The 26,736-nt window shown below is 45.3% G+C and overlaps 1 protein-coding gene across 1 annotated transcript; it reads left to right on the top strand.

The window, feature by feature from the left end:
* ABCG5 (ATP-binding cassette, sub-family G (WHITE), member 5) lies at positions 1–26,165 on the top strand. The gene is made up of 13 exons (XM_011978199.1): positions 1–276; positions 860–981; positions 5,909–6,045; positions 6,124–6,222; positions 9,976–10,108; positions 11,836–11,975; positions 13,343–13,472; positions 13,930–14,143; positions 14,244–14,449; positions 15,748–15,886; positions 18,550–18,735; positions 24,019–24,131; positions 25,241–26,165. The coding sequence occupies exons 1-13, from the start codon at positions 134–136 to the stop codon at positions 25,432–25,434; spliced, it is 1,956 nt and encodes a 651-aa protein (XP_011833589.1). The 5' UTR covers positions 1–133; the 3' UTR covers positions 25,435–26,165.
* Positions 26,166–26,736: the final 571 nt, after the last annotated feature.

Here is a 26,736-nt window from a genome sequence, read left to right as displayed (position 1 = left end):
CAGTCCTGCCATCCCGAGGGACTCCAGGGTCAGGTGGAGCAGGCAGGGCAGTCTGCCCCAGGCTCCCCAACTGAAGCCACTCTGGCAGGGTCAGGCCACCAGAAAATTTGCCCAGCTTTGCTGCCTGTTGGCCATGGGTGACCTCTCATTTTTGAGCCCCGGAGGGTCCACGGGTCTCCAAGTAAACAGGGGCTCCCAGAGCTCCCTGGAGGGGGCTCCTGCCACTGCCGTGGAGCCTCACAGCCTGGGCATCCTCCATGCCTCCTACAGTGTCAGGTAAGGCAGAGCCCTTGCTGCTGCTGCTCCCCCAGGAGCACGGGGGCTCTGCACTCAACCCTCTGCTGCCTTTCTTCACGCTTTAGGTGTCTGCCTGGGGACTTTGGGTTCCCTCTTTAGTGGATCGGGTGGAGAGAGGAGAGGGAGAAGGGCTGTGCTGGGAAACGTGGAGTGACAGTGAATGGCCCCTCCCCCTGCCCAGGGAAGGGCCTGGGCATAAACAAAGTGGCAGCAGTGCCCTGCCTACCCCAGTGTCTACGGCCTGCCCTCTGTGGATGGGAACGGGGGTACTGGGAATGCAAGGAATCTTGAAACCTGGTGAAGGAATGCAGGGACAGCCACCTCCCAGCCAAACGGACAGGACATTCGGAGCAACTCCAGCACAGGCCCCCTCCCTATGTGACAGACAGCCTCCGTCGCTATCTGCCAGGTTCTACAGAGGAGGGCGCTGAGGCTGAGAGACGTTAGGAGCCTGTCCGGAGACAACTGGGGTGGGGCACAGCTGGGATCAATGCTGGGGACCCAGGTGTAGTCCCTTCCAGGGCCCCAAGCTGCCTTTGCCTTCCTGGGGTTTCCTTTAAAGCCACCGCGTGAGGCCCTGGTGGGACGTCACATCTTGCCGGCAGCAGTGGACCAGGCAGATCCTCAAAGATGTCTCCTTGTACGTGGAGAGCGGGCAGATTATGTGCATCCTAGGAAGCTCAGGTAAGCTGGGGAAGGAGGATTCTAAAAAGGCTTTGGCTTGAGTTGAACTCCACATTGAAGAAACAGATTAAGTTGTAGCAAGAACGCCACAGGTTTGATATTAGAATGAAATCTAATGATGTCTGACTGTGAATGGAACCTGCTACCAACGTGAAATCTTTAGAAAGATCCTTGAAAGAGGATAAAATCCTGCCTAACATATACGTGAATTCATATTTCAAAATATAAAAAGGCCCCACAGTTCCATAGCATATAAAAGTACTCAGAAAACACAGTTTCCCCTATCTGTACACTGCCAAGAGAAAGGAAAAGGATTAAATAAGCACAAAAATGCCCATTAAGCCCCTATCTTTGATTCCACTGGTCCTGTTTTATGATGGTATATTTTGGACATACAATCAAGAATAGAGAATAGGCTGGGCACAGTGGCTCACGACTGTAATCCCAGCAGCTTAGGAGGCTGAGGTGGGAGGATCGCTTGAGCCCAGGAGTTTGAGACCAACCTAAGCAACATAGTGGGACCCCATCTCTACAAAAAAATACAAAAGTTAGCCAGGCATGGTGGTGCATGTCTGTGGTCCCAGCTACTCGGGAGGCTGAGGTGGGAGAATTGCTTGAGCCCAGGAGGTTAAGACTGCAGTGAGCTGAGATAGTGCCACTGCACTCTGTTGCCTGGGCAACAGAGCAAGACCCTGTCTCAAAAAAAAAAAAAAAAAAAAAAAGGAATTCCCAGACTGTCTCAGTCCATTCAGGCTGCTAAAACAAAATACCATAGACTGGGTGGCTTATAAAAAGCATAAATTTTTTTCTCACAGTTCTGGGGGCTGGAAAATCTAAGATCAAGGGGTCAACAGATTCAGTGTCTGGTGAGGAAGACTTCCTCCTAGACAGCCATTTTCTCACCCTAACCTTGCGTGGCAGAAGTGGGGAGGGGTCTCTGAGGTATTCATCCCAATTGTAAGAGCTCTCCATAACCTAATCATCTCCCAATATCACCTCCTTGCATGCCCCAGCTCCTAATACCATCATCTTGGGTAAGATTTCAACATATGAATTTTAGGGAGACATAAACAGTCAGACCATAGCACTGACTAAAGCTGTTACACTTTTCAAAGACTTTCTGTCAGTTCTCATTTCCATTTTTAACCAATATCTAGCTGTACACATGTACTGTAACATGCAGGGTCATTCTCAGCTTCCTTTTGATAAATGCAGAGCGCTTCTTTAAAAAGAAAAAAAACCTGCCTCTTCTCCTTTAACAAACTGTCACCTGTTGTCATCCTTATAAAGAATTAAACAGGGTGACATTTAGCACCCTTCTCAGAAGTGTGTCTCACTTCTAAGAACAACAAGAGATGGAACCCCCCATCTCAGAAGTGCACTCCAAAGGCCAATGTTGTGTTTCACGCACCTACAGCACGACAGCGGGAGGAGCTCTTGATTGGGGTGGGGGTGTGGGTTGGTTTCTGATGAGATGCCTAATCATGGCTTTCGGACAATGCCTACCCTTTATACTGAAATGAATCCACAGTGGGCTGCAACTTCTACAAGGGCAGGGACTGTATTCTGCTGTATCCTTATCACCTAGAACAGGGTCGGTCACATAGTGGGTGCTTAATAAATATTTGTTGAATAAAGGAGTAAAGTAATTTTATGAATTACTCCATAGTATTGCATAAAATGACAATCCCATTGGTGTCTTATCTCAAGCAGTGTTATCTATCAAATCTTTATTAGCGAGGCCAAAGATGATGACATATATGTTCAAAGTCTCACTAGAGCGTAGTCTAAAGCAAGCCTGCCTAGAGCCATCTGACTCCAGGGGAACTCCAACTGAAACTCATTTGAATTGTTATTTGCTGTTGAGGAGGGCGTAGACTCTGGATTGGATGCTTCTTTGCAGATTATTTAGTTGCAAATGATTTCTGTCCTGTTACAAAAGAAAACTACAAATGTCATAGTTTTATTGCCCTTTAGGGCATTAACCATTTTTGTGTCTAACTTTGTTATCTTATTCCAACCTTCTTTTCCCCACTGTCTATACATATCAATTTCTCATATTCTTTTCTTTTTGAGATGGAATCTCACTCACCCTATCACCCAGGAGTGCCGTGGTATGATCTCGGCTCACTGCGACCTCCACCTCCCAGGTTCAAGCAATTCTCCTGCCTCATCTCCTGAGTAGCTGGGATTACAGGCGCCTGCCGCCACACTCAGTTAATTTTTGTATTTTTAGTCCAGATCGGTTTTCACCATGTTGGCCAGGCTGGTCGTGAACTCCTGACCTCAGGCTGCCTGCCTCAGCCTCCCAAAGTGCTGGGATTACAGGCATGAGCCACCACGCCCAGCTTCTCATATCTTCTTTTGAATGAGCTTTGTCATCTTGCTGGTTCCCTAATTAATGAGTTAATAAATATTTGACATGCTTTTTAAAAAACTAAATTCATTATCTATTGTAAAAAAAAAAAAAAGTATCCCACAGTTTAGTGGCTTAAAACAACACCATTCATGATCTCTCAGAATGTCTATGAATCAGAGCTCTGGAAGTGGCTTGGTTGGGTAGTTCTGTCTTGGGATCCCTCCCAGAGAAGTATACGCTGGATGTGGCAACAATAAAGTGGATTTTATATCCCTGGGGAGGCCAGTTTTGATGAAGTGGTGGGGTGGGACTCAGGCTGCAGGATATCTGCAGCTTCTGTTAGAGTTCAGATTGGATCGAAAAATGTAAAGCCAGGGTGGCTCTGGTTAGAAGAACCGCACGACTGGGAAATTACAGGGCACATTTTGAAAGACAATCCCAATGAAGTCACATTTTGTTTCTTTGTCATGGGTTTTCCTCTCTTTCCCCACTCTGATCACCCCCTGAACACGCTGGGGCTAATTCTGAGTTTTGTCAGTTATGCATTAGAAAAGAAGACAGCTGCTAAGGGAGTTGATTCATCTTTGTACCTCTCATAGCAACAAGCAAGTTTCTTCAAAATATTTCAACAAGGGCCAGGTGCAGTTGCTCATACCTGTAATCCCGGCACTTTGGGAGGCCGAGGCAGGCGGATCACCTGAGGTCAGGAGTTCAAGACCAGCCTGACCAACGTGGTGAAACCCTGTCTCTACAAAAATACAAAAATTAGCCAGGTGTGGTGGCAGATGCCTGTAATCCTAGCTACTCGGGAGGCTGAGGCAGGAGAATTGTTTGAACCTGGGAGATGGCAGTTGCAGTGAGCTGGGATCTTGCCACTGCACTCCAGCCTGGGCGATAGAGTGAGACTCCATCTCAATAAATGAATAAATAAATAAATAAATAAATAAAGGGCCGGGTGCAGTGGCTCATGCCTGTAATCCCAGCACTTTGGGAGGCCGAGGTGGGCAGATCACGTCAGGAGATTGAGACCATCCTGGGTAATGCAGTGAAACCCCATCTGTACTAAAAATACAAAAAACTTAGCCGGGCGTGGTGGTTTGCGCCTGTAGTCCCAGCTACTCAGGAGGCTGAGGCAGAATAATGGCGTGAACCTGGGAGGCGGAGGTTGCCGTGAGCTGAGATTGTGCCACTGCACTCCAGCCTGGGCAACAGAGCAAGACTCTGTCTCAAAATAATAATAATGATAATAATAATAATAATATTTCAACAAAAGATCTCTTTGACTCTGCACAGCCATCTCATCAGCAGATTTCTCTTGCTATCTTCCCAGATAGTTCAGAACTTCCTGCCTATTTCTCTGTTATGAATCCCAACTCTTCAGCCTCCTTGGATAGGAAAGGCCTGGGAGGTCTATTCTGTCTCCATGAACTCTGGGTCTGTGGTAAACTTGTGTCCAGTATGACTGAGGGGTCATCAGGCTGTTGTCTAAAGGCATCACCTAACCTTTAACCTTAGAACAAAGCAGTGGCTCACGCCTGTAATCCTAGCACTTTGGGAGGCTGAGGCGGGAGGATCACCTGAGGTCAGGAGTTTGAGACCAGCCTGGCCAACATGGTGAAACCTCGTCTCTACTAAAAATACAAAAATTAGCCGGGTGTGGCAGTGCATGCCTGTAATCCCAGCTACTCAGGGGGCTGAGGCAGAAGAATGGGTTGAACCTGAGAAGTGGAGGTTGTAGTGAGCCGAGACGGTGCCACTGGACTCCAGTCTAGGTGACAGAGCGAGACTTAGTCTCACTCAAAAAGAAAAAAAAAAAAAAAGAAAGAAAGAAAAAAGCAAACCAAGGCAAGCATTATCCCGCAGTCACCTCCAGCAGGCAGGCAGTTCACCACAACCCCTCTGTGGGAACCTTCCTAGTGACATCCAGCTAGGCTGTGCCCCAGGCTCTAGTGTAGGCTGTGGCCAACTTGGTTTTACCAAAGGACTTACCAAGCCAGTGCTTCTCAACCTCGACTGAAGCAGATCTGACTCACCAGGTCGCGGGTGGGGCCTGGGGCTCTGCATTTCTGGCAAGCTCTCAGGGGTTGCTGATGCTCCTTGCTTTGTGAGCAAGGCTCTAGACAATGTCACATACATCCAGGTACAACCAGACCGCCCCAGGGGGGCCACAAAAAGAAATCCGTCCTAGGATCCAAACGTTTCCAAGAGTCTTGGCTTTCCTCTTATTCTGATACCTATAGGTATTTTGTTTTTCAATCCAAAACAGTTTTAAAGGCAAACGAACAAGCAGAGAAAGCACCTTCGGTCTTGACCCAGATGAAAGAAATGGCATGTCCCCTCTCACTCAGGGGACAATCCAGAGACTCATTTGCGCGTGAGACTGCTGCATGCACAGTGCGCGTTCTACAGGGCAGGGCCTGTATCCTGTTGTATCCTTAATACCTAGAACAGGATCCCTCACGTAGCACTCCTGGCACGCGGGGTCATGCCCACACAGAGGGTCTCGGGAAGCTCCTCCAAGGCCGGCATAGAGGGGTTCCCCCAGGGCCTTCTGTTGTCGCCCCACAGGCTCCGGGAAAACCACGCTGCTGGACGCCATGTCCGGGAGGCTGCGGCGCACGGGGACCTTCCTGGGGGAGGTGTATGTGAACGGCCGGACGCTGCGCCGGGAGCAGTTCCAGGACTGCTTCTCCTACGTCCTGCAGGTGAGCGCGTCCCCCACACCCCTGGCCACCCGCCCGCCCCGGGGGCTCGGGCTACACTGACGCCCGAGTCTCCTGCAGAGCGACACCCTGCTGAGCAGCCTCACCGTGCGCGAGACGCTGCGCTACACCGCGCTGCTGGCCATCCGCCGCGGCAACCCCGGCTTCTTCCAGCAGAAGGTGGGTGCAGCCCCCCGCTCACAGCAGGCAAACTGAGTACCTTTGCACCCCCCGCTGCCCTCCTCTCTTCGCCTACGCTTGCCCATTACTCCCCTTTGCTCGTCACTCCTTCACTCTAGAGCGCGCCCTGCGCCTTGCACCGTGTACCCTGTGCTGCCTGAGAGGGCAGCCCCTAGTCACATGTGCTTTTGGAAGACTTGAAATGTCACTAGTCCAGACTGAAACGTGCTCTAAGCGCAAAATACACATCAGATTTCAGACTCTGAGTCTGAGAAAAGCAGAATGTGAAAAAACCCGTTAAGAATTTTTAGGTCTGGCAGGGTGGGCTCACACCTGTAATCCCAGCACTTTGGGAGGCCAAGACGGGAGGATTTCTTGAGTCTAGAAGTTTGAGACCAGCCTGGGCAACATAGCGAGATTCAGTCTCTACAAAAAATACAAAAATTAGTTGGGTGTGGTGTTGTGCGCCTGCACTCCCAGCTGCTCAGGAGGCTAAGGCAGGAGGATCTCTTGAACCCAGGAGGTAGAGGCTGCAGTGAGCTATGATTGCACCATTGCACTCCAGCCTGAAGGACTAAAGGAGACCCTGTCTTTACCAACCAACCAAATAAATAAATAAATAAATAAATTTCAAAAAGTATTGATTACAGGTTGAAATGGTATTTTTTGGCTGTAAATAATATGTTATTAAAATTTCACCTGTTTCTTTTTACTTTTCAAAATATGGCTACTAAAATATTTCACTTCTGTCTGTGGCTTGCACTACCCTTCTCTGGGACCATGCTGTTCTACAAGTTCCCTGTTTGAGCAGATATAGTTTTTTGTTTTTTGTTTTTTGTTTTTTTTTTTAAATAGATATAGTTATTTTTGCCACTGATTTTTCTCAGCTTGCTTGGAGACATCTTGAACTTGCCTCATCCAAACTGGACTGAGTTAATGAAGGAAGAAACGAATGAATTGTCAACTCCTTCTAGGTTCCAATCTCTTTCTTAATGGTCTCCAGTTTGGAAGCAGTCACAAGTAAACCCACCTGGGACCTTACCTGGAAACTACTTCATTTCTCTCTAGACTGGAAAGGCCCACAAGCACCCAGGGAACCAATGACAGGTGGACATGCCTCCTTCAAGGGGCACAGCTCCCTGGGAGCAGGAGAACTCCTGATAGCAGAGTTCTCTCCAATTGTGAGTCTTTTCTGAGCAAATCCAGCCCACAGCGTGTAAAATCCTGACAAGTAATTCAGTGGGAAGGAAGTGCTGATTATAATAAAGGAGACAGCATGGCAGATCTGCTTCTGTCCATGGAAGAACCTGGAAATAAAGCATGGCCAATGTGAGCAGGCTGTGTCTGCGGGGCTGTTGGCTAAGGCTCAGGCTTCCTGGACTGCTTGAGAGAGCCCAGACAGTCCTCTCAATCCTGGCCCTGCCATTTGCTAGTGGCATTATCTTGGGCAAGTTATGGACCTCTCTCTGTTTTCTCCTCTATAAAAATACAGTAAGAATGCATTTCTCCTGGGTTTGATGTGAGGAATACATCAGATTATGTGAAAGCACAGAGCATGGAGGGTTGGACTTGATCATCCCAATGATCCTTACAAGGTCCTTACAATATTCCTTACAAGGACTCTGAATTCCATTTCCAACAGTGTTTCCAAAATATGGGAGAGCATTGCTGCTGGGGTGTGAAACCTCTGAGACAAATTAAGTAAATGTCTTCTCTGTCCATCCCTTCCAAGCCAGGAGGGGCAAGCTTACTCCTTATGATGTTATAGAGACATTCTAGAAGGAGGCTCAGAAATCTACCCTGGCTGGTGAGCACAGAAATCTCACAGTGTCAAGCAAAGCTTAATTCCAGGATCCTGCTACCCTGATGGCAAGAGAAGACCTTTCTTTTTTTCCAGAATATATCATGCTAGTTTATTTATGCATTTTTTACCTTCTCGTTATTCCTTTGTACCTATTTCAGACATGTCCATTCTTTGGGTGGGTCAAAGCTACCTCTAAGGTGTCAACCCCACTCCCTGACTCCTCTTGAATGTAGGTCCACAAGTCATTCCCTCTTCTTCTGCAATCTAGCTTATTGTTTTTTAATGCAATGGTTTTGTTTCCATTTTCATAACATGGCTTTATTAGGGGTGTCTGGAAACAAAACTCATTACCATATGAGTACCTTCCGTCTCTTTCTGCTTTCCCCCTGGGGTTTCTGCAGATAGAGGTAATCAGTACGGGAGGACAGAAACAGATTTGTGAACAGGTCTCTGGAGAGGAGATAAGCTGGGGAAGGAAAGAGAGAGAGGGAGGAAAAAAGCCAAGCTTCTTGATTAGAAAGTCAGTAAAGAATTTTTTTTAGTTGTTATTGTTTTGGGGGCGTTGAGAATGAGGAGGAAAAAGGGTTTCAGGGAGCTGCAGGGTTTAAGTAGAGTGAAGAGAATTGGAAGAAAGGGGATTTTAGATGTGGCTGGGGGTTATAAATTGGGTTCCCCTTAAAGTCCTTAAATACATTCAAATAAAGATTGGAATTATTTTTAATTGCTTCTGAAGGCTGGATTATATGTCTCTGATGCGAAATCACACGGAGGTTGTACCACACGGGACCCCAGCACTTATTTGGGTTATACAGTGGGAAACAGGTTTAGTTCAAATCAGGTTGGATTTTTTTAAACATATAAAGCATTTATGATAATAAAGTTTCTAAACCCAAACACTTAAAGTAAGTGATATTGTAATCATGACTTTGGGGGATTTTTCTGTATGGGCTGCAGTGACTGTGGCTCCTGCAAATAGGAGTTTAATGAAGTATCTGTTGTTTCCTGGCTAATTTTCCTGAAGCAAGTGTAAGCAGTTTTTGTTCTAGGGAATCTTATTTTATTTGTTTATTATTATTATTTTTTGAGTCGGAGTCTTGCTCTGTCACCCAGGTTGGAGTGCAGTGGCGCCATCTTGCCTCACTGCAACCTTGGCCTCCTGGGTTCAAGCAATTCCTCTGCCTCAGCCTCCCGAGTAGCTGAGATTACTGGTGCCCGCCGCCACACCCAGCTAATTTCTGTATTTTTAGAACAGACGGGGTTTCACCATGTTGGCTAGGCTAGTCTCGAACTCCTGACCTCAAGTGATCCACCAACCTCGACCTCCCAAAGTGCTGCTGGGATTACAGGTACAAGCCGCCATGCCAGGCCTATTTTATTTTATTTTATTTTATTTTATTTTATTTTATTTTATTTTATTTTGGAGACAGGGTCTTGCTCTGTCGCCTAGGCTGGAGTGCAGCGGTGCCATCATGGCTAACTGTGGTCTCAACCTCCTGGGATCAAGCCATCCTCCTGTCTAAGCATCTCGAGTAGCTGGGACTACAGGCATGTGCCAGCACACCCGGCTAATTTATTGTTTCTTTTTTTGTAGAAACGGGGTCTCTCTTTGTTCCCCAAACTAGTCTCAAACTCCTGTCCTCAAGCAACTCCCCCTCCTCAGCCTTCCAAAGTGTTGGGATTATAGGCATGAGCCACTGCACCCAGCCTCTGGGAACGTTTTAAAAAATGCATATTATTTATTTAAATCTGACACATGTATTATATTACGATTTAAGTCAAATTGGATCATATTATTAGCAAAGACGTGCTTTCTCCAGGGTGTGGTGAGTCTGGAAGTGGCCCTTGGATTCTTGGGGGGCGTGTTGCCTCTTTCATGTCCTCCCCAGCCCGTGAATTGAAATAGCACCCACAGCCACGCCCAGCCTTCCTGTAATTTGTGTCTCCTGCAGGTGGAGGCCATCATGGCAGAGCTGAGTCTGAGTCATGTGGCAGACCGACTGATTGGCAACTACAACTTGGGGGGCATTTCCACTGGTGAGCGGCGCCGGGTCTCCATCGCAGCCCAGCTGCTCCAGGATCCCAGTAAGTGGCACCCAGAACTGTTACTAGTTGCTGTCTGGACATCTTCTGTGTGTCTGCAGATACTTTGGGCCCTGTCTTCACAGTCCTCATTCGGAAAGGGGTTTGTGTGCAACTGAAATCATAGATTTTTCAAATTGGGGACCCAGTTTTTTCAGAAATGCTGTATAGTTCATTTCCTGATGTGATTCCATCATCCAAACAAAACAGCTCCTGGACCCGGAAGCGTTGCATTGGTGTTGGAGTGTTCCATTGGGATTTTCCATGAACACGGAGCCTTGCCCGGCCAATCATTTCTCCTCACCAGGGGAATACCACTGTGTGGGCTGGGGAGAGCCAGTGAGTTTTGGTATGACCCAGGTGTTCATGAAATGGCAGGAATTAAAATAGGAATTTGAACGATAAACTCAAAAGTGTGTATGTTGTGGGGAAGGGAGTATCAAAACAGAGTAGTCGATCCTCTGCCTGGTTTGGTCATTTTCCCTATCACCTGGGGAAACGTTGCCACTCATATGCAGTTGGAGAGGACAAACTGCATCTGGATCCTTTCTTTGCACTGTGGTAGACCAGGACTGCCTGTTCTTCAGATGGTGCTTGGTCACCAGAAGGCAAATAAGAGAGATGTTTTTAAGAGCCCTTGTCACTTTTTTTTTTTTTTTTTTTTTTTTTTTTTTTTTAGAGAGTCTTGTACTTTAACCCAGGCTGCAGTGCAGCGGTGTGATCTCAGCTCAATGCAACCTCTGCCTCAAGAGTAGCTGAGATTACAAGTGTGCATCACGACACCTGGCAAATTCTTGTATTTTTAGTAGAAGTGGGGGTTTCACCATGTTGGTGAGGCTGGTCTCAAACTCCTGGCCTCAAGCGATCTGCCTGCATCGGCCTCCCGTAAGCCACCGTGCTTGGCCTCCCGGGTCTCTCTTATTCTCCAGGTTGTTTCTCTCTGCTCCCACTCTATCCTCGTGCTGAGAAAGATGGTCCCATCATAATTCAAGCTTCAAGCAAAAGTCTCATAATGCTTTGCCATAAGGACTTTTTTTTTTTTTTTTTTTTGGAGACAGAGTCTCGCCCTGTCGCCCAGGCTGGAGTGCAGTGGCACAATCTCGGCTCACTGCAACCTCCGCCTCCGGGTTCACGCCGTTCTCCTGCCTCGGCCTCCCAAAGTGTTGGCATTACAGGCGTGAGCCACTGCGCCCGGCCCCCTTGTCACTGCATAGGTAGAAATAAGTTACTTTAAACCCTCTAAAGAACCCAAATGCCTGCCACACTTCAGACCTTGTTTTATTGGTCAGATTTTTTTTCTTTTCTGTGCAAAGACCCTGCTGGTGTTGGAAAGTGTTACAGACATGAAATGGGGTTGTCTTTTTGACCAGCCTCCTCTCAGTCTTGTTTTAAAACAACTTGATGCCAGCCTGCCAGCCGTTGTTCTCTGGCAGGGTGCCCTGAGCAGAGCGCAGATGGCCCATAGTACCCTGTAAGAGGCCTGATCTTCTTACTCCCTGTACCCTCGAGGATTTGAGCCCCACATGTGCTCCAGAGCTGGGAACTAGGCCCCTCCACAGCAGGTGCTTTCTCCTGAGCTCAGGCTGAAAGCTAGTTTACATGTTTCCTTCCCACTGCACACTGTTTGGATGTGGTGCAAGCTCAATAAGGAACAGTTCAGAACTCCGAGTTTTAAGCACAGAGCCTGGGCTCTGCAGTGCCTCAGAAGTCTGGCCCTTCTTTGCTGGCAGAGGTCATGCTGTTTGATGAGCCGACCACAGGCCTGGACTGCATGACTGCTAATCAGATTGTCATCCTCCTGGTGGAACTGGCTCGCAGGAACCGAATTGTGGTTCTCACCATTCACCAGCCCCGTTCTGAGCTTTTTCAGGTAAGGGATTCAACTCGTAAAGGCCGGGTCTATGGTGTATTGAGCTGGGAATCACAGGGGCAGGGGTAAGATTTGTACCAGTGGCCAGGCACGGTGGCTCACACTTGTAATTCCAGCACTTTGGGAGGCTGAGGCAGGAGGAGCACTTGAGGCCAGGAGTTTGAGTACAGGCTGGGCAATAAAGTGAGACCCTCCTCATCTCTAAAAAAAAAAAAAAAAAAAAAAAGACAGAAAAAGAAAGATTAGCCAGGCATGGTGGTGCACACCTGTGGTCCCAGCTACTTGGGAGGCTGAGGTGAGAGGATCACTTGAGCCCAGTAGGTTAAGGCTGCAGTGAGTCATGATCATGCCATTGCACTCTAGCCTGGGTGACAGAGCAAGACCTCATCTCAAACCAACCAACCAACAAACAAACAAACAAAATTAGTACTAGAGCAATTGGAGACAACAGCTCCTGAAAGGGAAAGAGCAAAGGATGAAAATTCACTTCTTTCAGCACCTACCATGTTCCAGATACTTTCTATACATAGCTCATTTCATCTCCACAACACTCCCATGAGGTGTGTTTCAGGATATTCACCTTACGGAGGAAAAGAGTGAAACTTAGCAACGATTCAAACTTCATAGTTGGGTGTGGTGGTGTGCGCCTGTAATCCCAGCTATTCGGGAGGCTGAGGCAGGAGAATCACTTGAACCCAGGAGGTTGCAGAGAGCCGGGATCATGCCACTGCACTCCAGCCTGGGTGACAGAGTGAGATTCCGTCTCAAAAACAACAACAACAACAAAACAACAACAACTAATTGAGCCAAGATCACACAGTTATTAATAGTAAAAAGCTAGCATTAGGCTTTCACAGCCAAGTTGGCTTCAAAGGCTGTGTTTTTCCACGAAATCATACAGATTTCCTTCCAAAAAAATCTCACTTTCTCTGCCCAGTATCCCTTTAGTTAGCTTTTATTTGCTTTTTATAGAGGAGGAGCCGAGATTTAAAATGAAAACAAAACAACAAACTAAGACCCACCCCAGCTCGCCCGAGGTCACTCACTTGGCTTGGCTGGGACTTAACCGCAGGTTCAGTCATGCTTGTCTCTCCCAGCTATGAAGCTGGACCTCAGGATGGGAGGCAGCGTGACCCACAGTGGTAGCCTAGGCTCACAAGGGTAGCGATGCACTTCGAATGTCTCCAAGAATACTGATGCAGGGCCAAGGTCATCGAAGGACTGACTGCTTAGAAATGCATTTCCCATAAGGACATGGCGACTGTAAGGAATACTTGACCTTGGGCCTGCATCAGTGTTCCCGGAGACATTTGAAGTGCATCGCTACCCTTGTGATCACACACTAACTTCGTCTGTTGTCTGATCAGCTCTTTGACAAAATTGCCATCCTGAGCTTCGGAGAGCTGATTTTCTGTGGCACACCAGTGGAAATGCTTGATTTCTTCAGTGACTGCGGTTACCCTTGTCCTGAACATTCAAACCCGTTTGACTTCTATAGTAAGTTTTTCTTTCACATTCCCCATCATGAATGTTTTTTAAACTGTCTCATCTCAGACTTCTGCCTGGATGACATGAGCTCTAGTGGGTTTGATTTTTGCTTTTGTTTTTGTGCTTTGTACTCTTCAAGGAATTAATTTGGCGGGGTCAATTAACTTGCCAAAGATGACTATCAGAATGAGGTCGGGGATCTCTCTCAAACAAATTGGCGCACTGCTACTACTTTATCAGAGCATAATTAGCTGAGCTTGGGAATTCTCCCAGATAATCCCAGTGGGATCCTCAAGGCCCTGCTGGGATGCTTTAAAGTATTCTGATTTTATAGGTGGGCATTAACCACAAATTTTATCTTGATGGGATGAGGTATTATGGCCAGTACTCCTGTACTAATTGTATATCCATGTGCATGCATGCATTTAAAAACACATGGGTGACATCTTTTGGGAAAAACTTTTAGTGGACCTGACGTCAGTGGATACCCAAAGCAAGGAAAGGGAAATAGAAACCTACAAGAGAGTCCAGATGATAGAATCTGCCTACAAGAAATCAGCAATTTGTCATAAAACTTTGGAGAATATTGAAAGAACGAAACACCTGAAAACATTACCGATGGTTCCTTTCAAAACCAAAGATTCTCCCGGAGTTTTCTCCAAACTGGGCGTTCTCCTGAGGTAAGAGGCTCACAAATGTGAGCAATGCCCGTTGGAGGTCTTTAGCCATCCCCCAATAACAGTTCTGAAAAGGAATTAAAACAGGGTTGTTTATTTTCAGGAGAGTGACAAGAAACTTGGTGAGAAATAAGCTGGCAGTGATGATGCGTCTCCTTCAGAATCTGACCATGGGTTTGTTCCTCCTCTTCTTCGTTCTGCGGGTCCAGAACAATGTGCTAAATGGTGCTATCCAGGACCGCGTGGGTCTCCTTTACATGTTTGTGGGCTCCACCCCGTACACAGGCATGCTCAACGCTGTGAATCTGTGTAAGTGCCCACGTGCTGGAAGTGCACCTCTTTCTCCCTAAACACCTCCCTTCTCCAGCTGTAACCTTACAAAAGTCCACCATTGTAAAGGTATTTCTCTGAGCTCAACCCGGCCCTCTACGGATTCCCTCTCTGGGGAAAGGCAACTATTGAGTTACCAACACATTAATATGAATGAGCTCACCAGGTGGATCTCTCTGAGGGGCTAAGGATCCAGGGAAACATGAAGTGACAATGCACTGGTGGGGAGAGTTTGAGGAGTTTTTCAAAAGATCATTCCTCCTATCTCATCTTGGCCACCTCGAATGCACGGCCCATGGGGGCTCAGCGACCAGGCCAACTGTGTGCCATTAGCTTCTTTTTGGAGCTGGTTTTAGGACAGCCAGCACCTAATTTTCAAATTCAGTGGAATTCCAGAGACAACACCTGGTTGCCTAACGTTGCAGGAAGCTGGCGTTAGAGGGATTCCCCAAAGGCAACACTGTTAGGGAACAAGACGGAAGGACTTGGCCAGGCGGTGGCTCAAACCTGTAATCCCAGCACTTTGGGAGGCCAAGACGGGCGGATCATGAGGTCAGGAGATCGAGACCATCCTGGCTAACCCGGAGAAACCCCATCTCTACTAAAAAATACAAAAAACTAGCCGGGCGAGGTGGCGGACGCCTATAGTCCCAGCTACTGGGGAGGCTGAGGCAGGAGAATGGCGTAAACCCGAGAGGCGGAGCTTGCAGTGAGCTGAGATCCGAAGATCCGACCACTGCCCTCCAGTTTGGGCGACAGAGCGACTCCGTCTCAAAAAAAAAAAAAAAAAAGACGGAAGGACTTTGCTATTGTGAAGTTGCCCTAGAGCTTGACATGAGGGGCAATGCTAAGTGTCTGCATCTGTGGGGTTTGCCTGGCCTTCTGAGAGCAAGTCTAAAATGCAGGCTGCTGGTGGCAGGGGCAGGGCGGGGCGGGCCGGGGGGAGTCCTGCACAGAAAGGAGACAAAATGCTTCAAATCACTTATTCATGCCCCTTTTGCATGTACTTTTCTTGAATTGGTGACAACTCCTCACTTTAGAGAGAAGGAAATAAATGACATCTTTTGCAATTGTATTGCAATTCAGGTAGAGTGTAGATTTCTGGGGTGGAAATTTATTGTCCTGTGGATGGCAGGTCCCCTCCTTCTATGACTAGGGAACTCCCCCTAGCTGGTCCTCACCATCCAGCCCTGACAGACCTCACGTTCAGCTTGGGCTAGCCCTCCCTCTTTCAGCTGGGTGGTGACTGACTTCTGAAACCTGCCTTCCATTCCCAGTTCCTGTGCTGCGAGCTGTCAGCGACCAGGAGAGTCAGGATGGCCTCTACCAGAAGTGGCAGATGCTGCTGGCCTACGTGCTGCACGTCCTCCCCTTCAGTGTCATTGCCACGATGATTTTCAGCAGTGTGTGCTACTGGTGAGGGGTTGTTCTGTTCACCCAGGGCCGGGCTCCCATGGAGTCATGGAGCTAGTGGGACTTCTGCAGGGAGAGCTCCAGGGTGAAGTTCTCTGCTCCGGAGGATCTACACTTTGCCCATCAGTGTCTAGTGCAATGTCCTATCTTCCAGGACATTAATGTTATTGTAAATAGCCCAACTGTGGGCTGGGGGAGACCTGAGAACAAACCAACAAGACGACACATGCCTGGGAATGGCCTGTCCCGCATTCATGGCAGGGCTTGGGCCAGAGAAGAGGGCTCTGAAGTGGCTGGGACCCAGGTGCATGGGGGGCCCAGGGGCAGGGAGAAAACAGCCTGAGTGTAAAACCTTAAAACTGACACATTCGAGGGTGGGAAGAGGACAGCAAGCCAATAGAGGCGGCAGAGGGTGATCAGGGAGGCAGAAAGAGAAGCAGGATTGGGCAGCATCAGAGAGGAAGAGGAGGGAGAGAGTTTCAAGGAAGTGTTGTAAACACTTCGATATTGCAGGGGTTAAAGGAGCTGAGGCATAAGGGGAGGAGGCCATTGCAATTTTCCCAAAAAGAGCTTTGGTAGAGTCATGGGGTGTAAGTCAGGTTTACAAGAAGGTAAGGTGTAAGATGGAGGAAGCAGATACTGTAACTTGGTGTTACAGGGTAGGATGAAAGGGGCAGTTACTTTAATCATGATCAAGTTCAAAAAATGGTTGTTTTAGCATGTGGTAGACAAGACCATCAAAAAACATCAGATTGAGAGTAGATGAAAATGCAGTCAAAATTTGGATAAGTCAAAGAGGAAGTTTCCAGAGTAGACCAAGGTAGGGATAGGGGAATCAGTAACATGGGATCAAGGATGCAAGCAGCTAGGGTCACACTTTCAAAGATGGGGTGCGGGAAGAGAGAGGGGGAGAGAGAGAATGAAAAATAGAGATGATGAAGATATCAAGAAATTCATAAAATGGAAGGTGGATTCAGCTGCTGAGCACTGGGGAGAGAGATTGCAATTGGGGAGGGGAAATTTTAAAGTAGAGGTTTATATCAGTCATAATGGGACGTGCTATTAGAACTCAAGACACAATGAGGAAATCTTAGGGGTCCAGGGGCCAGCTGAGGCAAGATGGCAGAGGGGATCCAGTTAGTGCGGCAATAGGCATTGTCCAGCATACCTTCCATTGCTTAAGGGAGAATAGGGTCTCTGTGGGAACTGATAAGGCAAAGAATGGCAGAAGGGGCCCAGCATCTGTGGCAGTGAGGGCACTGGGGAAGTGAGAGGCCTGAGGCCATCATCAGAGAGGGTGTCCTCAGACTCTGAAATCCTGGGAGTGGAACCGTTTTGAGTGATATTTAAGTCCAAGACACGTGAGTGATGAAGATTAGGTTGCTGGAGCCACTGGAATTGAGATTAGCTAATTAGGAACCACTGATGTGGATGGCTCATCAGGAATGTTAAAGAGCTTGAGGAAAATGATAGTGGAGAGGAGCAGAAAGAATGACTCTGGTCCAGATGCTATAAAATAATCAAAGGTGAGAGAATGTTTTAAACATCACAGAAGACAACAACGAGGAATGGCATTGATAGCATAGGCAAACTTCATGATTTGTACAGAGGAAAAGTAGATGGCCTTGAAGAGGAAGTGGTAAGGAGGGGTGAGTATAAGACACGCCAACCTTTTCTGCTTACTCTACAAATGGGATAAAGAGCAGCCATGCCTAATGGTCATTGAAGACATGCTATCACCAGGGAAATGTAATTTGGAGAAAGGAATAGAAGAGGAAAGGTGCATGGATATAGGGTGGTTTGTTTGCCAGAAAACGAAGGTCAGGCCAGGCACGGTGGCTCATGCCTGTAATCCTAGCACTTTGGGAGGCTGAGGTGGGTGGATCACTTGAGGCCAGGAGTTCGAGACCAGCCTGGCCAACATGGCGAAACCCCATCTCTACTAAACACAAAAAAATTAGCCAGGTGTGGTGGCGCACACCTGTAATCCCAGCTACTTGGGAGGCTGAGGCAGGAGAATGACTGGAACCCGGGAAGCAGAGGTTGCAATGAGCCAATGTACTCCAGTTTGAGCAACAGAGTGCAACTCTGTCTCAAAAAAGAAAACGAAGGTCAAATCAGTGGAAGGGGTTGGTAGAATAAAAGACAAGAATGGAATGGAGTAGGCCTGGGGAGGGCTAACCTGATCGAGGACACAAGAAGTGAGGGGTTTTCACACAGGCAATAATCCCACAGAACAGAGATGAAGTTCAGGCAAGGGGTGCTGGGAGGCGGGTTGGGTGAGCCCGTTAACATTAAGGTAGGTGTGGTGCTGGCTAGGCAGAACATGGTTATTTATGAAGAAGCCTGTAGAGTTCAACAAGCCTGCTTCCTGCAGTGAGTTGTGACCATTGTCTAAGTAATTTAATGTTTTCCTATGAGAGCTGAAGGAGCTGTGAAAGGGAAAAGGTGGCTCCCAGTGAACTGCAGCCAATGGGAACAATTTGATGTAATAAATAGTCTCATGTTGGCTCTGTTCCGAAAAGACCTTTCAAAGGGGAGTGTGGCTTGCCCTGCAAACGCCTCCCACCCACTCACTACCAAGGGTTTATTCATAGAGGCAAGCACAGTATTTTTCTTAAATGATAGCCCTTGGAGAGGAAACTGAAGAGCTTATGCTTTTCTAGGACGCTGGGCTTACATCCTGAGGCTGCCAGATTTGGATATTTCTCTGCTGCTCTCTTGGCCCCCCACTTAATTGGTGAATTTCTAACTCTTGTGCTACTTGGTATCATCCAAAATCCAAATATAGTCAACAGTGTAGTGGCTCTGCTGTCCATTGCGGGGGTGCTTATTGGATCTGGATTTGTCAGGTAAGATATCATAATTCAAAAAATGTAGATTGGGATAACCTGTTATTAATGATCACCTAATAATGACTGAAGTAAAGGAATACCAGAGAACTGATAGTGGTTATGGATATTACCTTATAGTCTGGAGCTTTTGTACTGCTCGTTAATCATTATTGCCTTAGACCTTGAACTGTTCATTTGTCCAATAAAATGTCTTTTTTATTGGGAATCAGGAACTGACAAGTTTATGTTATGATATGATTCACATGTAATAAGCCATTATACCAAGAGAAGAAAACCAGTCCAGATGTTCCAGGAAAAACTCACAGCCCACATGACAGGCTAAATAAATTGCATATATTAGTTCATTTCTGACCTGGTACTGTTGATTTTGTACTGCAGTTCTCAATTCCCAGTTATTCTTAGGAATTAAGACTAGTCAGATAAAAAAAGAGCCTACAGGATAAAAGACTGCTCCAAACAGTATCAAGGCTTAAAGGACATGCACCAAATGATAGCAGTAATTATCTCTAGGTGATACTGATTTTAATTTTTTCTTCATATTTCCGTATTTTATCAATGTTCTATAATGGACAAGTATCATTTTATAACCAGGAAAAAATGCATCCACACACATTTTTAAAAAGCAGCAGCAAAAAGGGCAGAAAATTTTAAAAGGCTAAAAAACGATCCCAGGCAGGCGGTATGAGTGGGATCTAGTAAGTAATCCCTGGGTCCCCAAGGAAACATGAAGGCTGTTTCTTTGACTTAAACTTTTAAAACTCAAGTCAAAAAGCAAAAACATTACTGAGCATCTACTATATAAAATTATATGTGTGTGTGTTTAATTATTTAACTCTCAGAGCAATCCATTTTCAGAAAAGAAAATGAAGCTCAGACTTGACTTTGCTCAAGTCACACCACTATGAAGGCTGTGATGCATGTGACTTCCTGAGAGAGGCTGACCTGAGTCAGAAACTTCTTCTACCACTTGCCAGTCTCTTTTCTACCTAAATTAGTTTCCTCATTTACAAAAAAGAGATCACTATTTCAGCCTCACCATGATACCTCAAGGGATCATGAGAAGGAAAGAAAATAATCAATGTGAAAACACATTATAAATTGTAGTGAGTTATATGAAGGTGAGATATTATATAAAGCAAAGTGAACTAGGCTTTGCTCAATCAAGGAGGATATTTTTTCACACTAAGACCATTACATTGTATTTGTCCATGTTGCTTAAGTGGATTGTTAATATTTATGAAAAATGCAGAAATCAAATCACGCCAAGAGTCAAGCCAGCAATGTACAGAGCCAACCTTGGGCAGCATCTCCTCTTTTATATTATTTGAATCATTGTTTCAGTTAATCTGGTGCCATTTCATGTACAGATAATCCCTGACTTACGATTTTTTGAGAAAGTGATACTCGTTCTGTAGAAACCGTATTTTGTTTCTGTTTTTTTTGAGACGGAGTCTCACTCTACACCCAGGCTGAACTGCAGTGGCGCTATCTCAGCTCACTGCAACCTCCGCCTCCCAGGTCCAAGCGATTCTCGTGCCACAGTCTCCTGAATAGCTGGGATTACAGGTGTGTGCCACCATGCTTGGCTAATTTTTGTATTTTTAATAAAGATGAGATTTTGCCATGTTGGCCAGGCTGGTCTCGAACTCCTGACCTCAAGTGATTTGCCCACCTCGGCCTCCCAAAGTGCTGGGATTACAGGCATGAGCCACCGCAACAGGCCTAGAAACTGTATTTTGAGTAGGCATACAATCATTCTGTTTTTTACTTTCAGAACAGGATTCAATAAATTACATTAAATATTCAACAATTTATTATAAAATAAGCTTTGTGTTAGACGAATTTTCCCAACTGTAGGTTAATGTTAAGTGTTCTGAGCACATTTAAGGCAGACCAGGCTAAGCTGTAATGTTTGGTAGGCTAGGTGTCCTAAATGTGTTTTTGTTTTGTTTTTTGTTTGTTTTGAGAGGGAATCTCACTCTGTCACCCAGGCTGGAGTACAGTGGCATGATCTTGGCTCACTGTAACCTCTGCCTCCCATGTTCAAGTGATTTTCCTGCCTCAGCCTCCCGAGTAGCTGGGATTACAGGACATACCATTATGCCTGGCTAATTTTTGTATTTTTAGTAGAGATGGGGTTTCACCATTTTGGCCAGGTTGGTCTTGAACTCCTGCCCTCAGGTGATCCGCTCACCTCGGCCTCCCAAAGTGCTGGGATTACAGACGTGAGCCACCGCGTCTGGCCTTAAATGCATTTTTAACTTATAATATTTTCAACTTATGATGGATTTATCTGGAAGTAATGCCATCATAAGCAGCATTTGTATTGGGTTTTTAGGAAAAGGAGGTTAGTTGCTCTTTATTTATTTTTTTGTTTCTTGAAATAGAGTCTCACTCACTGTGTCACCCAGGCTGGAGTGCAGTGGCATGATCTCGGTTCACTGCAACCTCCGTCTCTTGGGTTCAAGCAATTCTCCTGCCTCAGCCTCCTGAATAGCTGGGATTAGAGGTGCGTGCCACCACACCCGGCTAATTTTTGTATTTTTAGTAGAGATGAGGTTTCACCAAGTTGGCCAGGCTGGTCACAAACTCCTAATCTCAAGTGATTTCCCTGCCTCGGTCTCCCAAGGTGCTGGGATTACAGGTGTGAGCCACTGCGCCTGGTGGTTAATTTGCTCTTAAAAGGTAGGCAGTGGCAAAGAATACTAAATGCTCTCAGATTAGTTGCAAAATCTTAACATCCCAAGGCTTCACATGAATTCCACTTCCATCACTGAATTAAAACTCTGCTCTTAAAGGCCACATCAACCTGCTAGTCATTCCGTTTACCCATTTTCCTGCCCAGTCATCATCTTTCTAGGTGAACTGCCTGTGGCATTTGTGCTGTTGGCTCCCTTCTCCTTTAAACACAAAGGAAATTAGCTTTGCTGTTTTTTCTGCTTACAAAATCATGAAGTTCTTGGGGGAAGAAATGCTCACAATATAAATATGGATGAGGAAGAAAGTAAAAGTTACCTGAAGTATCAGAGCCCAGAGTTAAATTTTGATGTAGTTCTTGCTAGAATTTGATATAAAATTTAACAAAGATGGAATCATCCTGTTGTATAAGATATAAAATATGCATACGTTTTTTCCCATTTAACAACATAATATGAACTAGCTGGGTGTGGTGTCACGTGCGTGTAATTTCAGTTACTCAGGAGACTGAGGCAGGAGAATCACCTGAACCCAGGAGGCAGAGGCTGCAGTGAGCCAAAATTGCGCCACTGCACTCCAGCCTATGTGACAGAGCAAGACTCAGTTTCAAAAAAAGAGACCAAAAAAGCACAAACCAACATAATGTGGACAATGTCATGTCAATACATCTAGATCTATGGTTCCTCCCGCTGCTTCTCCTTCTGTCTGTGCCTTTCACTGATCCATTTGTCTCTCTCTGCCACCTGCACAAAGTTTGTTGGTTGTTCCCAAGGCTAGAGGCGCACTCTCTCTGAAGGCCCCCTTTGTTTTCTCTCTCAGCCTATCACACGCTACCTCCTGTCATGGTTTTCCTTTGCAGTAATAGATTATCCGCCTCTTGAAGGCAGCAGCTATGTCTCATTCATCATTTTAGACCTTCTCAGCAGCCAGCCCAATTAGGCCTTGGACCATCAGGCCTGCAAACATTATTTGTTGAGTGAATAAGTGAATGACTCTGTCTTTGAACTGTATACACACTGCATCACTCACCAAATCATGTTGGTTTTCTTTTCTGATATCAAACCATAGGTGCATTTGGAACATTTTTGTTTGACTCCGTGTGGTATAGGCAGAAACAAAGGTGCACAGTTCCTACCTCAAAAAGATACCACCCTAGCCACTAGACAGCCACCCTCTCATGGCCAGCATCCTACTCCAGGCCTTTGTCATCTCAAACTTGAACTTTTGTTGGAGTCTGCTTTTTTTTTTTTTTTTTTTTCTGTTCTTACTCTGCCCTCATTCTGGCCATCCTTCTTGCTGAAGTCACGTTAATTTTCTCAGAATGCTGATTTCAACGTGACCTTTCTCACTCGTGTTCATTCAACCTCAACTCACGGCAAGGCCCTGAAATAGCTGTCTCAGGCTCTTGTTCTGAGATCCCCTCCCACTGTTCCTTCACATCCTCTCCTCCAGTCTTTCTGGCCCAGTCAGTCCAATATGCAGCCCTTGGTATGCCTGTACTCATACCATTTCTGCCTTCCTAGAATTTCCTTTCTGTTCCCCTAATTCCTTCCCAGAGTCCCACGTATCCTTTTCAATTAGTAACCTCTCAATGTGGTTAATTCAATGTTGTGCCTTAGGAAACTGACAATAACTGAAAGTTTGAGGACCACTTGGAAATAAGTGAAACCATAAATACTAAATACAAGAACAGCACGGATGTGTGGTACACATTTTATTTTAATACTTTCTTGGCACAAATAGTTCACTACTGTGTATTTTTATAGTTTTAAGGATATAGTCTATATCTCCAACTACATTACGGGTTCTTTAGGGATAGGATACGTCTTTTGAAGTTCTCAAGCTCCTAGAACTAGTGTCTTGCAACCAGAAAGAATTTTAAATCTTTTGATTGACAGGAAATATATGGTGGACTAAAAAGACCACAGTGTCAGCATAAAGTTTCACCTGACATAGATTGGAGTGGAGACATATTACATTTTCACAATGAATGTTGGCTCGGTCTCTCCTTCCTTTTTCCTTCGTATTCTAGGTTAGTTCTAACTTTCTACACTGGTACCTTCAACTTTCTCTGTAATCACAAATCTCCTCCTCCAATTGGTATGTGTTAGGTCTGTATTTTCTTGTATGTTTATATCAATAGTGCTTACCAAAATAATTAGACAGTAACTGTCTACTTGAGAGAACTGTTAAATTAAGGTCTTCACTGTAACAGGCTACCAAGCTGTGACTAAAAATGACAAAGTACTATGCTTACTGACTTGGAAGGATGTCTGAGACATATGTTTGGCAGAAAGAGTAGGTTGGGAAAGAGCATGAAGAGTTTAATTCCACTTATATAAAACTTTATAAACACATATGTTATATATATTGTCAAAATGTTAACAGTTATTTCTAGGCAATGGTATTTCTTTATATTTTTCAATGTTGTTTGAAGGTATTTTTTATAGTGAGCATCATTTTTACAATAAAGAGATAGAAAACTATATTCATGTTGGAAAACATAAGGATTGCCTTTCTTTTTATTTGGTAGGACTATTGCCAGAGCCCACTGAATTTCATTTTTGTTTTCTTTTTCTTAAGAAACATACAAGAAATGCCCATTCCTTTTAAAATCATCAGTTATTTTACATTCCAAAAATATTGCAGTGAGATTCTTTTAGTCAATGAGTTCTACGGACTGAATTTCACTTGTGGTAAGTATTCTATTTGGGGATATTATTTTTGCATGTTACTCTGAGGAAGCAATTTATTGGAGGAAATGTATTTTTGAAATAAAAGCTGTGTTTCATAATAATTCAAGTTAAAACTCTGTCTTGAAATGCGGTCCATTTTCTCTGATTTTTAAAATGAAAGAAAATAAGCAGTAGTCAAGTTAGTCTCCTGTCAAAGGTCAATAGGTAAGGGACATTCGGATGTTGTTAGAAAATGACAGACCTTATGTACACCGAGGTAAACTCTAGTATATTCGGGATAGACTCAGTTTCTGTATCTACTGAACACATTCAAGCAGGCTGAAGTGGCTTCTTTTTCCCCAAAATGTACATCGTACACAGCTAAGTAAAGCCACTTTTGGCAAAAGTCAGAAGTAGGACCAGGACAAGGACCTCATGGCCATTAGAAATCTCACGGTGGCTGGGCACAGTGGCTCACGCCTGTAATCCCAGCACTTTGGGAGGCCGAGGTGGGTGGATCACTTGAGGTCAAGAGTTCGAGACCAGCCTGGCCAACATGGCAAACCCCCGTCTCCACTAAAAATACAAAAATTAGCCGGGCGTGGTGGTGCATGCCTGTAAACCCAGCTACTCAGGAGGTTGAAGCATGAGAATCACTTGAACCCAGGAGGGTGAGGTTGCAGTGAGCCAAGATCGAGCCACTGCACTCCAGCCTGGGCAGCAGAGTGAAACTGTGTCTCAAAAAAAAAAAAAAAAAAAAACCCACCAAAAAAATCTCAGGGCCACTCCAAAGACAACCAAATAATATGGCTGAATTCAGTAGTGTTTTAAATAATTTTAAGTGATAATGTCAGTAACTTTAGGATAGCCTGTGCTAAGGGACTATGATTTTTATCACAAATGTGGTAATTAATCTATACTCAAAATAGAAACAAAAGCATGTCCATCTTCAAATGAGGCCAAAGGCCAGAACTGCTCACTCTTGCTTCTTCAAATTGTAAACTCTGTGCTTGCTAAAGTGTCCTGTATTTTTCATTAATAAGGCTACTTAGCAAGCATTTGGTAAATACTTGTTGATTAAATTACCTGAGATAAACCACACCTGATACTGTCAATCTTTTCCTTGACAGGCAGCTCAAATGTTTCTGTGATGACTAATCCAATGTGTGCCTTCACTCAAGGAATTCAATTCATTGAGGAAACCAGCCCAGGTGCAACATCTAGATTCACAATGAACTTTCTGATTTTGTATTCATTTATTCCAGCTCTTGTCATCCTAGGAATAGTTGTTTTCAAAATAAGGGATCATCTCATTAGCAGATAGTGAAAACCATGGCTGGGAAAATGGAAGTGAAGCTGCTGACTGTGCATGACTGCTCTGAATGTCTGAAATGAGAGTGTCATGTATTTCTTTCTTGATAGGACATCTCAGGTCTTTTAACCATTAAGACTCTATTTGTGCCTCTTGGATCCATGCAGGCCTTGAATGCAATGGAAGTGGTTCACAGTCCCTTCCTGTTACAACTTGCAGGGACATGTGGTATTTGGAAATTGTGACTGAGCTGGCCCAAGAATTAAATAATAATCATTCATAAAGCTATGGGAGACTCGTGTGACTATTTTTTAACTTGTTCTAGGCACAGAAAAAAATAGGTCATCTTAAAAATATGTTTACATTTGATAAAGGATTAGGCAAAAGTAAAAGGCTTGATGGATTACTGACTGTAAGTGACAGAAAAGAAGAGTTGTGGGTTTAGATGAAGCAAGGTTATCATGCAGAATTGGGTAAGAATGCTTCTGTTCCTGGAAGACCCAGAGTTAAAAGACCCCTCCACACGAGGGGTCGGAGTTACCTGATCACATCGAGAGAATGCTGGGCAGATGAATGGCGAGCAACACTGCTACAGAGCACCCAGTAATTTTACTGAGGATTCAAATAAAAAACTGTAGGAATGGGCTCAACAGTGAACAAAGCACACCAGACAAACCTCTGGTTATGTTTTTAAAGATTTGTTTGCTACTTTTCACTTTCAGCTGAGTTTACTTATAGAATTACAAGTAAACGTTACTGAAGTGTATACACTGAGAAATAACCTTGTTAAGTTTGGAGATCAGCTGTTAAAGTCCATATAGAAAAAATGCTGACATAGCTAGACATGGTGTCTCACCTCTGTAATCCCAGCTGCTCAGGAGGCTGATGTGGGAGGATCGCTTGAACCCAGGAGGTAGGGGCTGCAGTGAGCTATGATGGAACCACTGCACTCCAGCCTGGGCAACAGAGAGAGGGAGACTCTGTCTCTAAAAAAGAAAGAAAAAAAGTGCTCACATATTATTTACAAAGAACAGGGTACACCCTAGAAATTTCACATTCTTGAACTGTAAAGGGTGCTGATATGTATAAATACAGACACCTGTATTACATATTTTCAAGGATAAAATAATATAAATAGGTTACTAAAAATGGGTTCTGGCCAGGCGCGGTGGCTCATGCCTGTAATCCCAGCACTTTGGGAGGCCGAGGTAAGTGGATCTTGAGGTCAAGAGATCGAGACCATCCTTGCCAGCGTGACGAAACCCTGTCTCTACTAAAAATACAAAAATTGGCTGGGCGTGGTGGCAGGAGCTA

The sequence above is a fragment of the Mandrillus leucophaeus genome, unplaced genomic scaffold (assembly GCF_000951045.1).
Source record: "Mandrillus leucophaeus isolate KB7577 unplaced genomic scaffold, Mleu.le_1.0 Scaffold190, whole genome shotgun sequence".
NCBI lineage: Eukaryota > Metazoa > Chordata > Mammalia > Primates > Cercopithecidae > Mandrillus > Mandrillus leucophaeus.
This window is presented reverse-complemented; position numbering and strand designations above follow the sequence as displayed.

Coding starts and splice junctions, on each gene's coding strand:
- ABCG5 (XM_011978199.1), top strand. CDS start 134: ATGGGTGACCTCTCATTTTTGAGCCCCGGAGGGTCCACGGGTCTCCAA. Junction 6,223..9,975: donor CCGGCTTCTTCCAGCAGAAG/GTGGGTGCAGCC, acceptor TGTCTCCTGCAG/GTGGAGGCCATCATGGCAGA. Junction 18,736..24,018: donor ATTGGATCTGGATTTGTCAG/GTAAGATATCAT, acceptor CTTTTTCTTAAG/AAACATACAAGAAATGCCCA.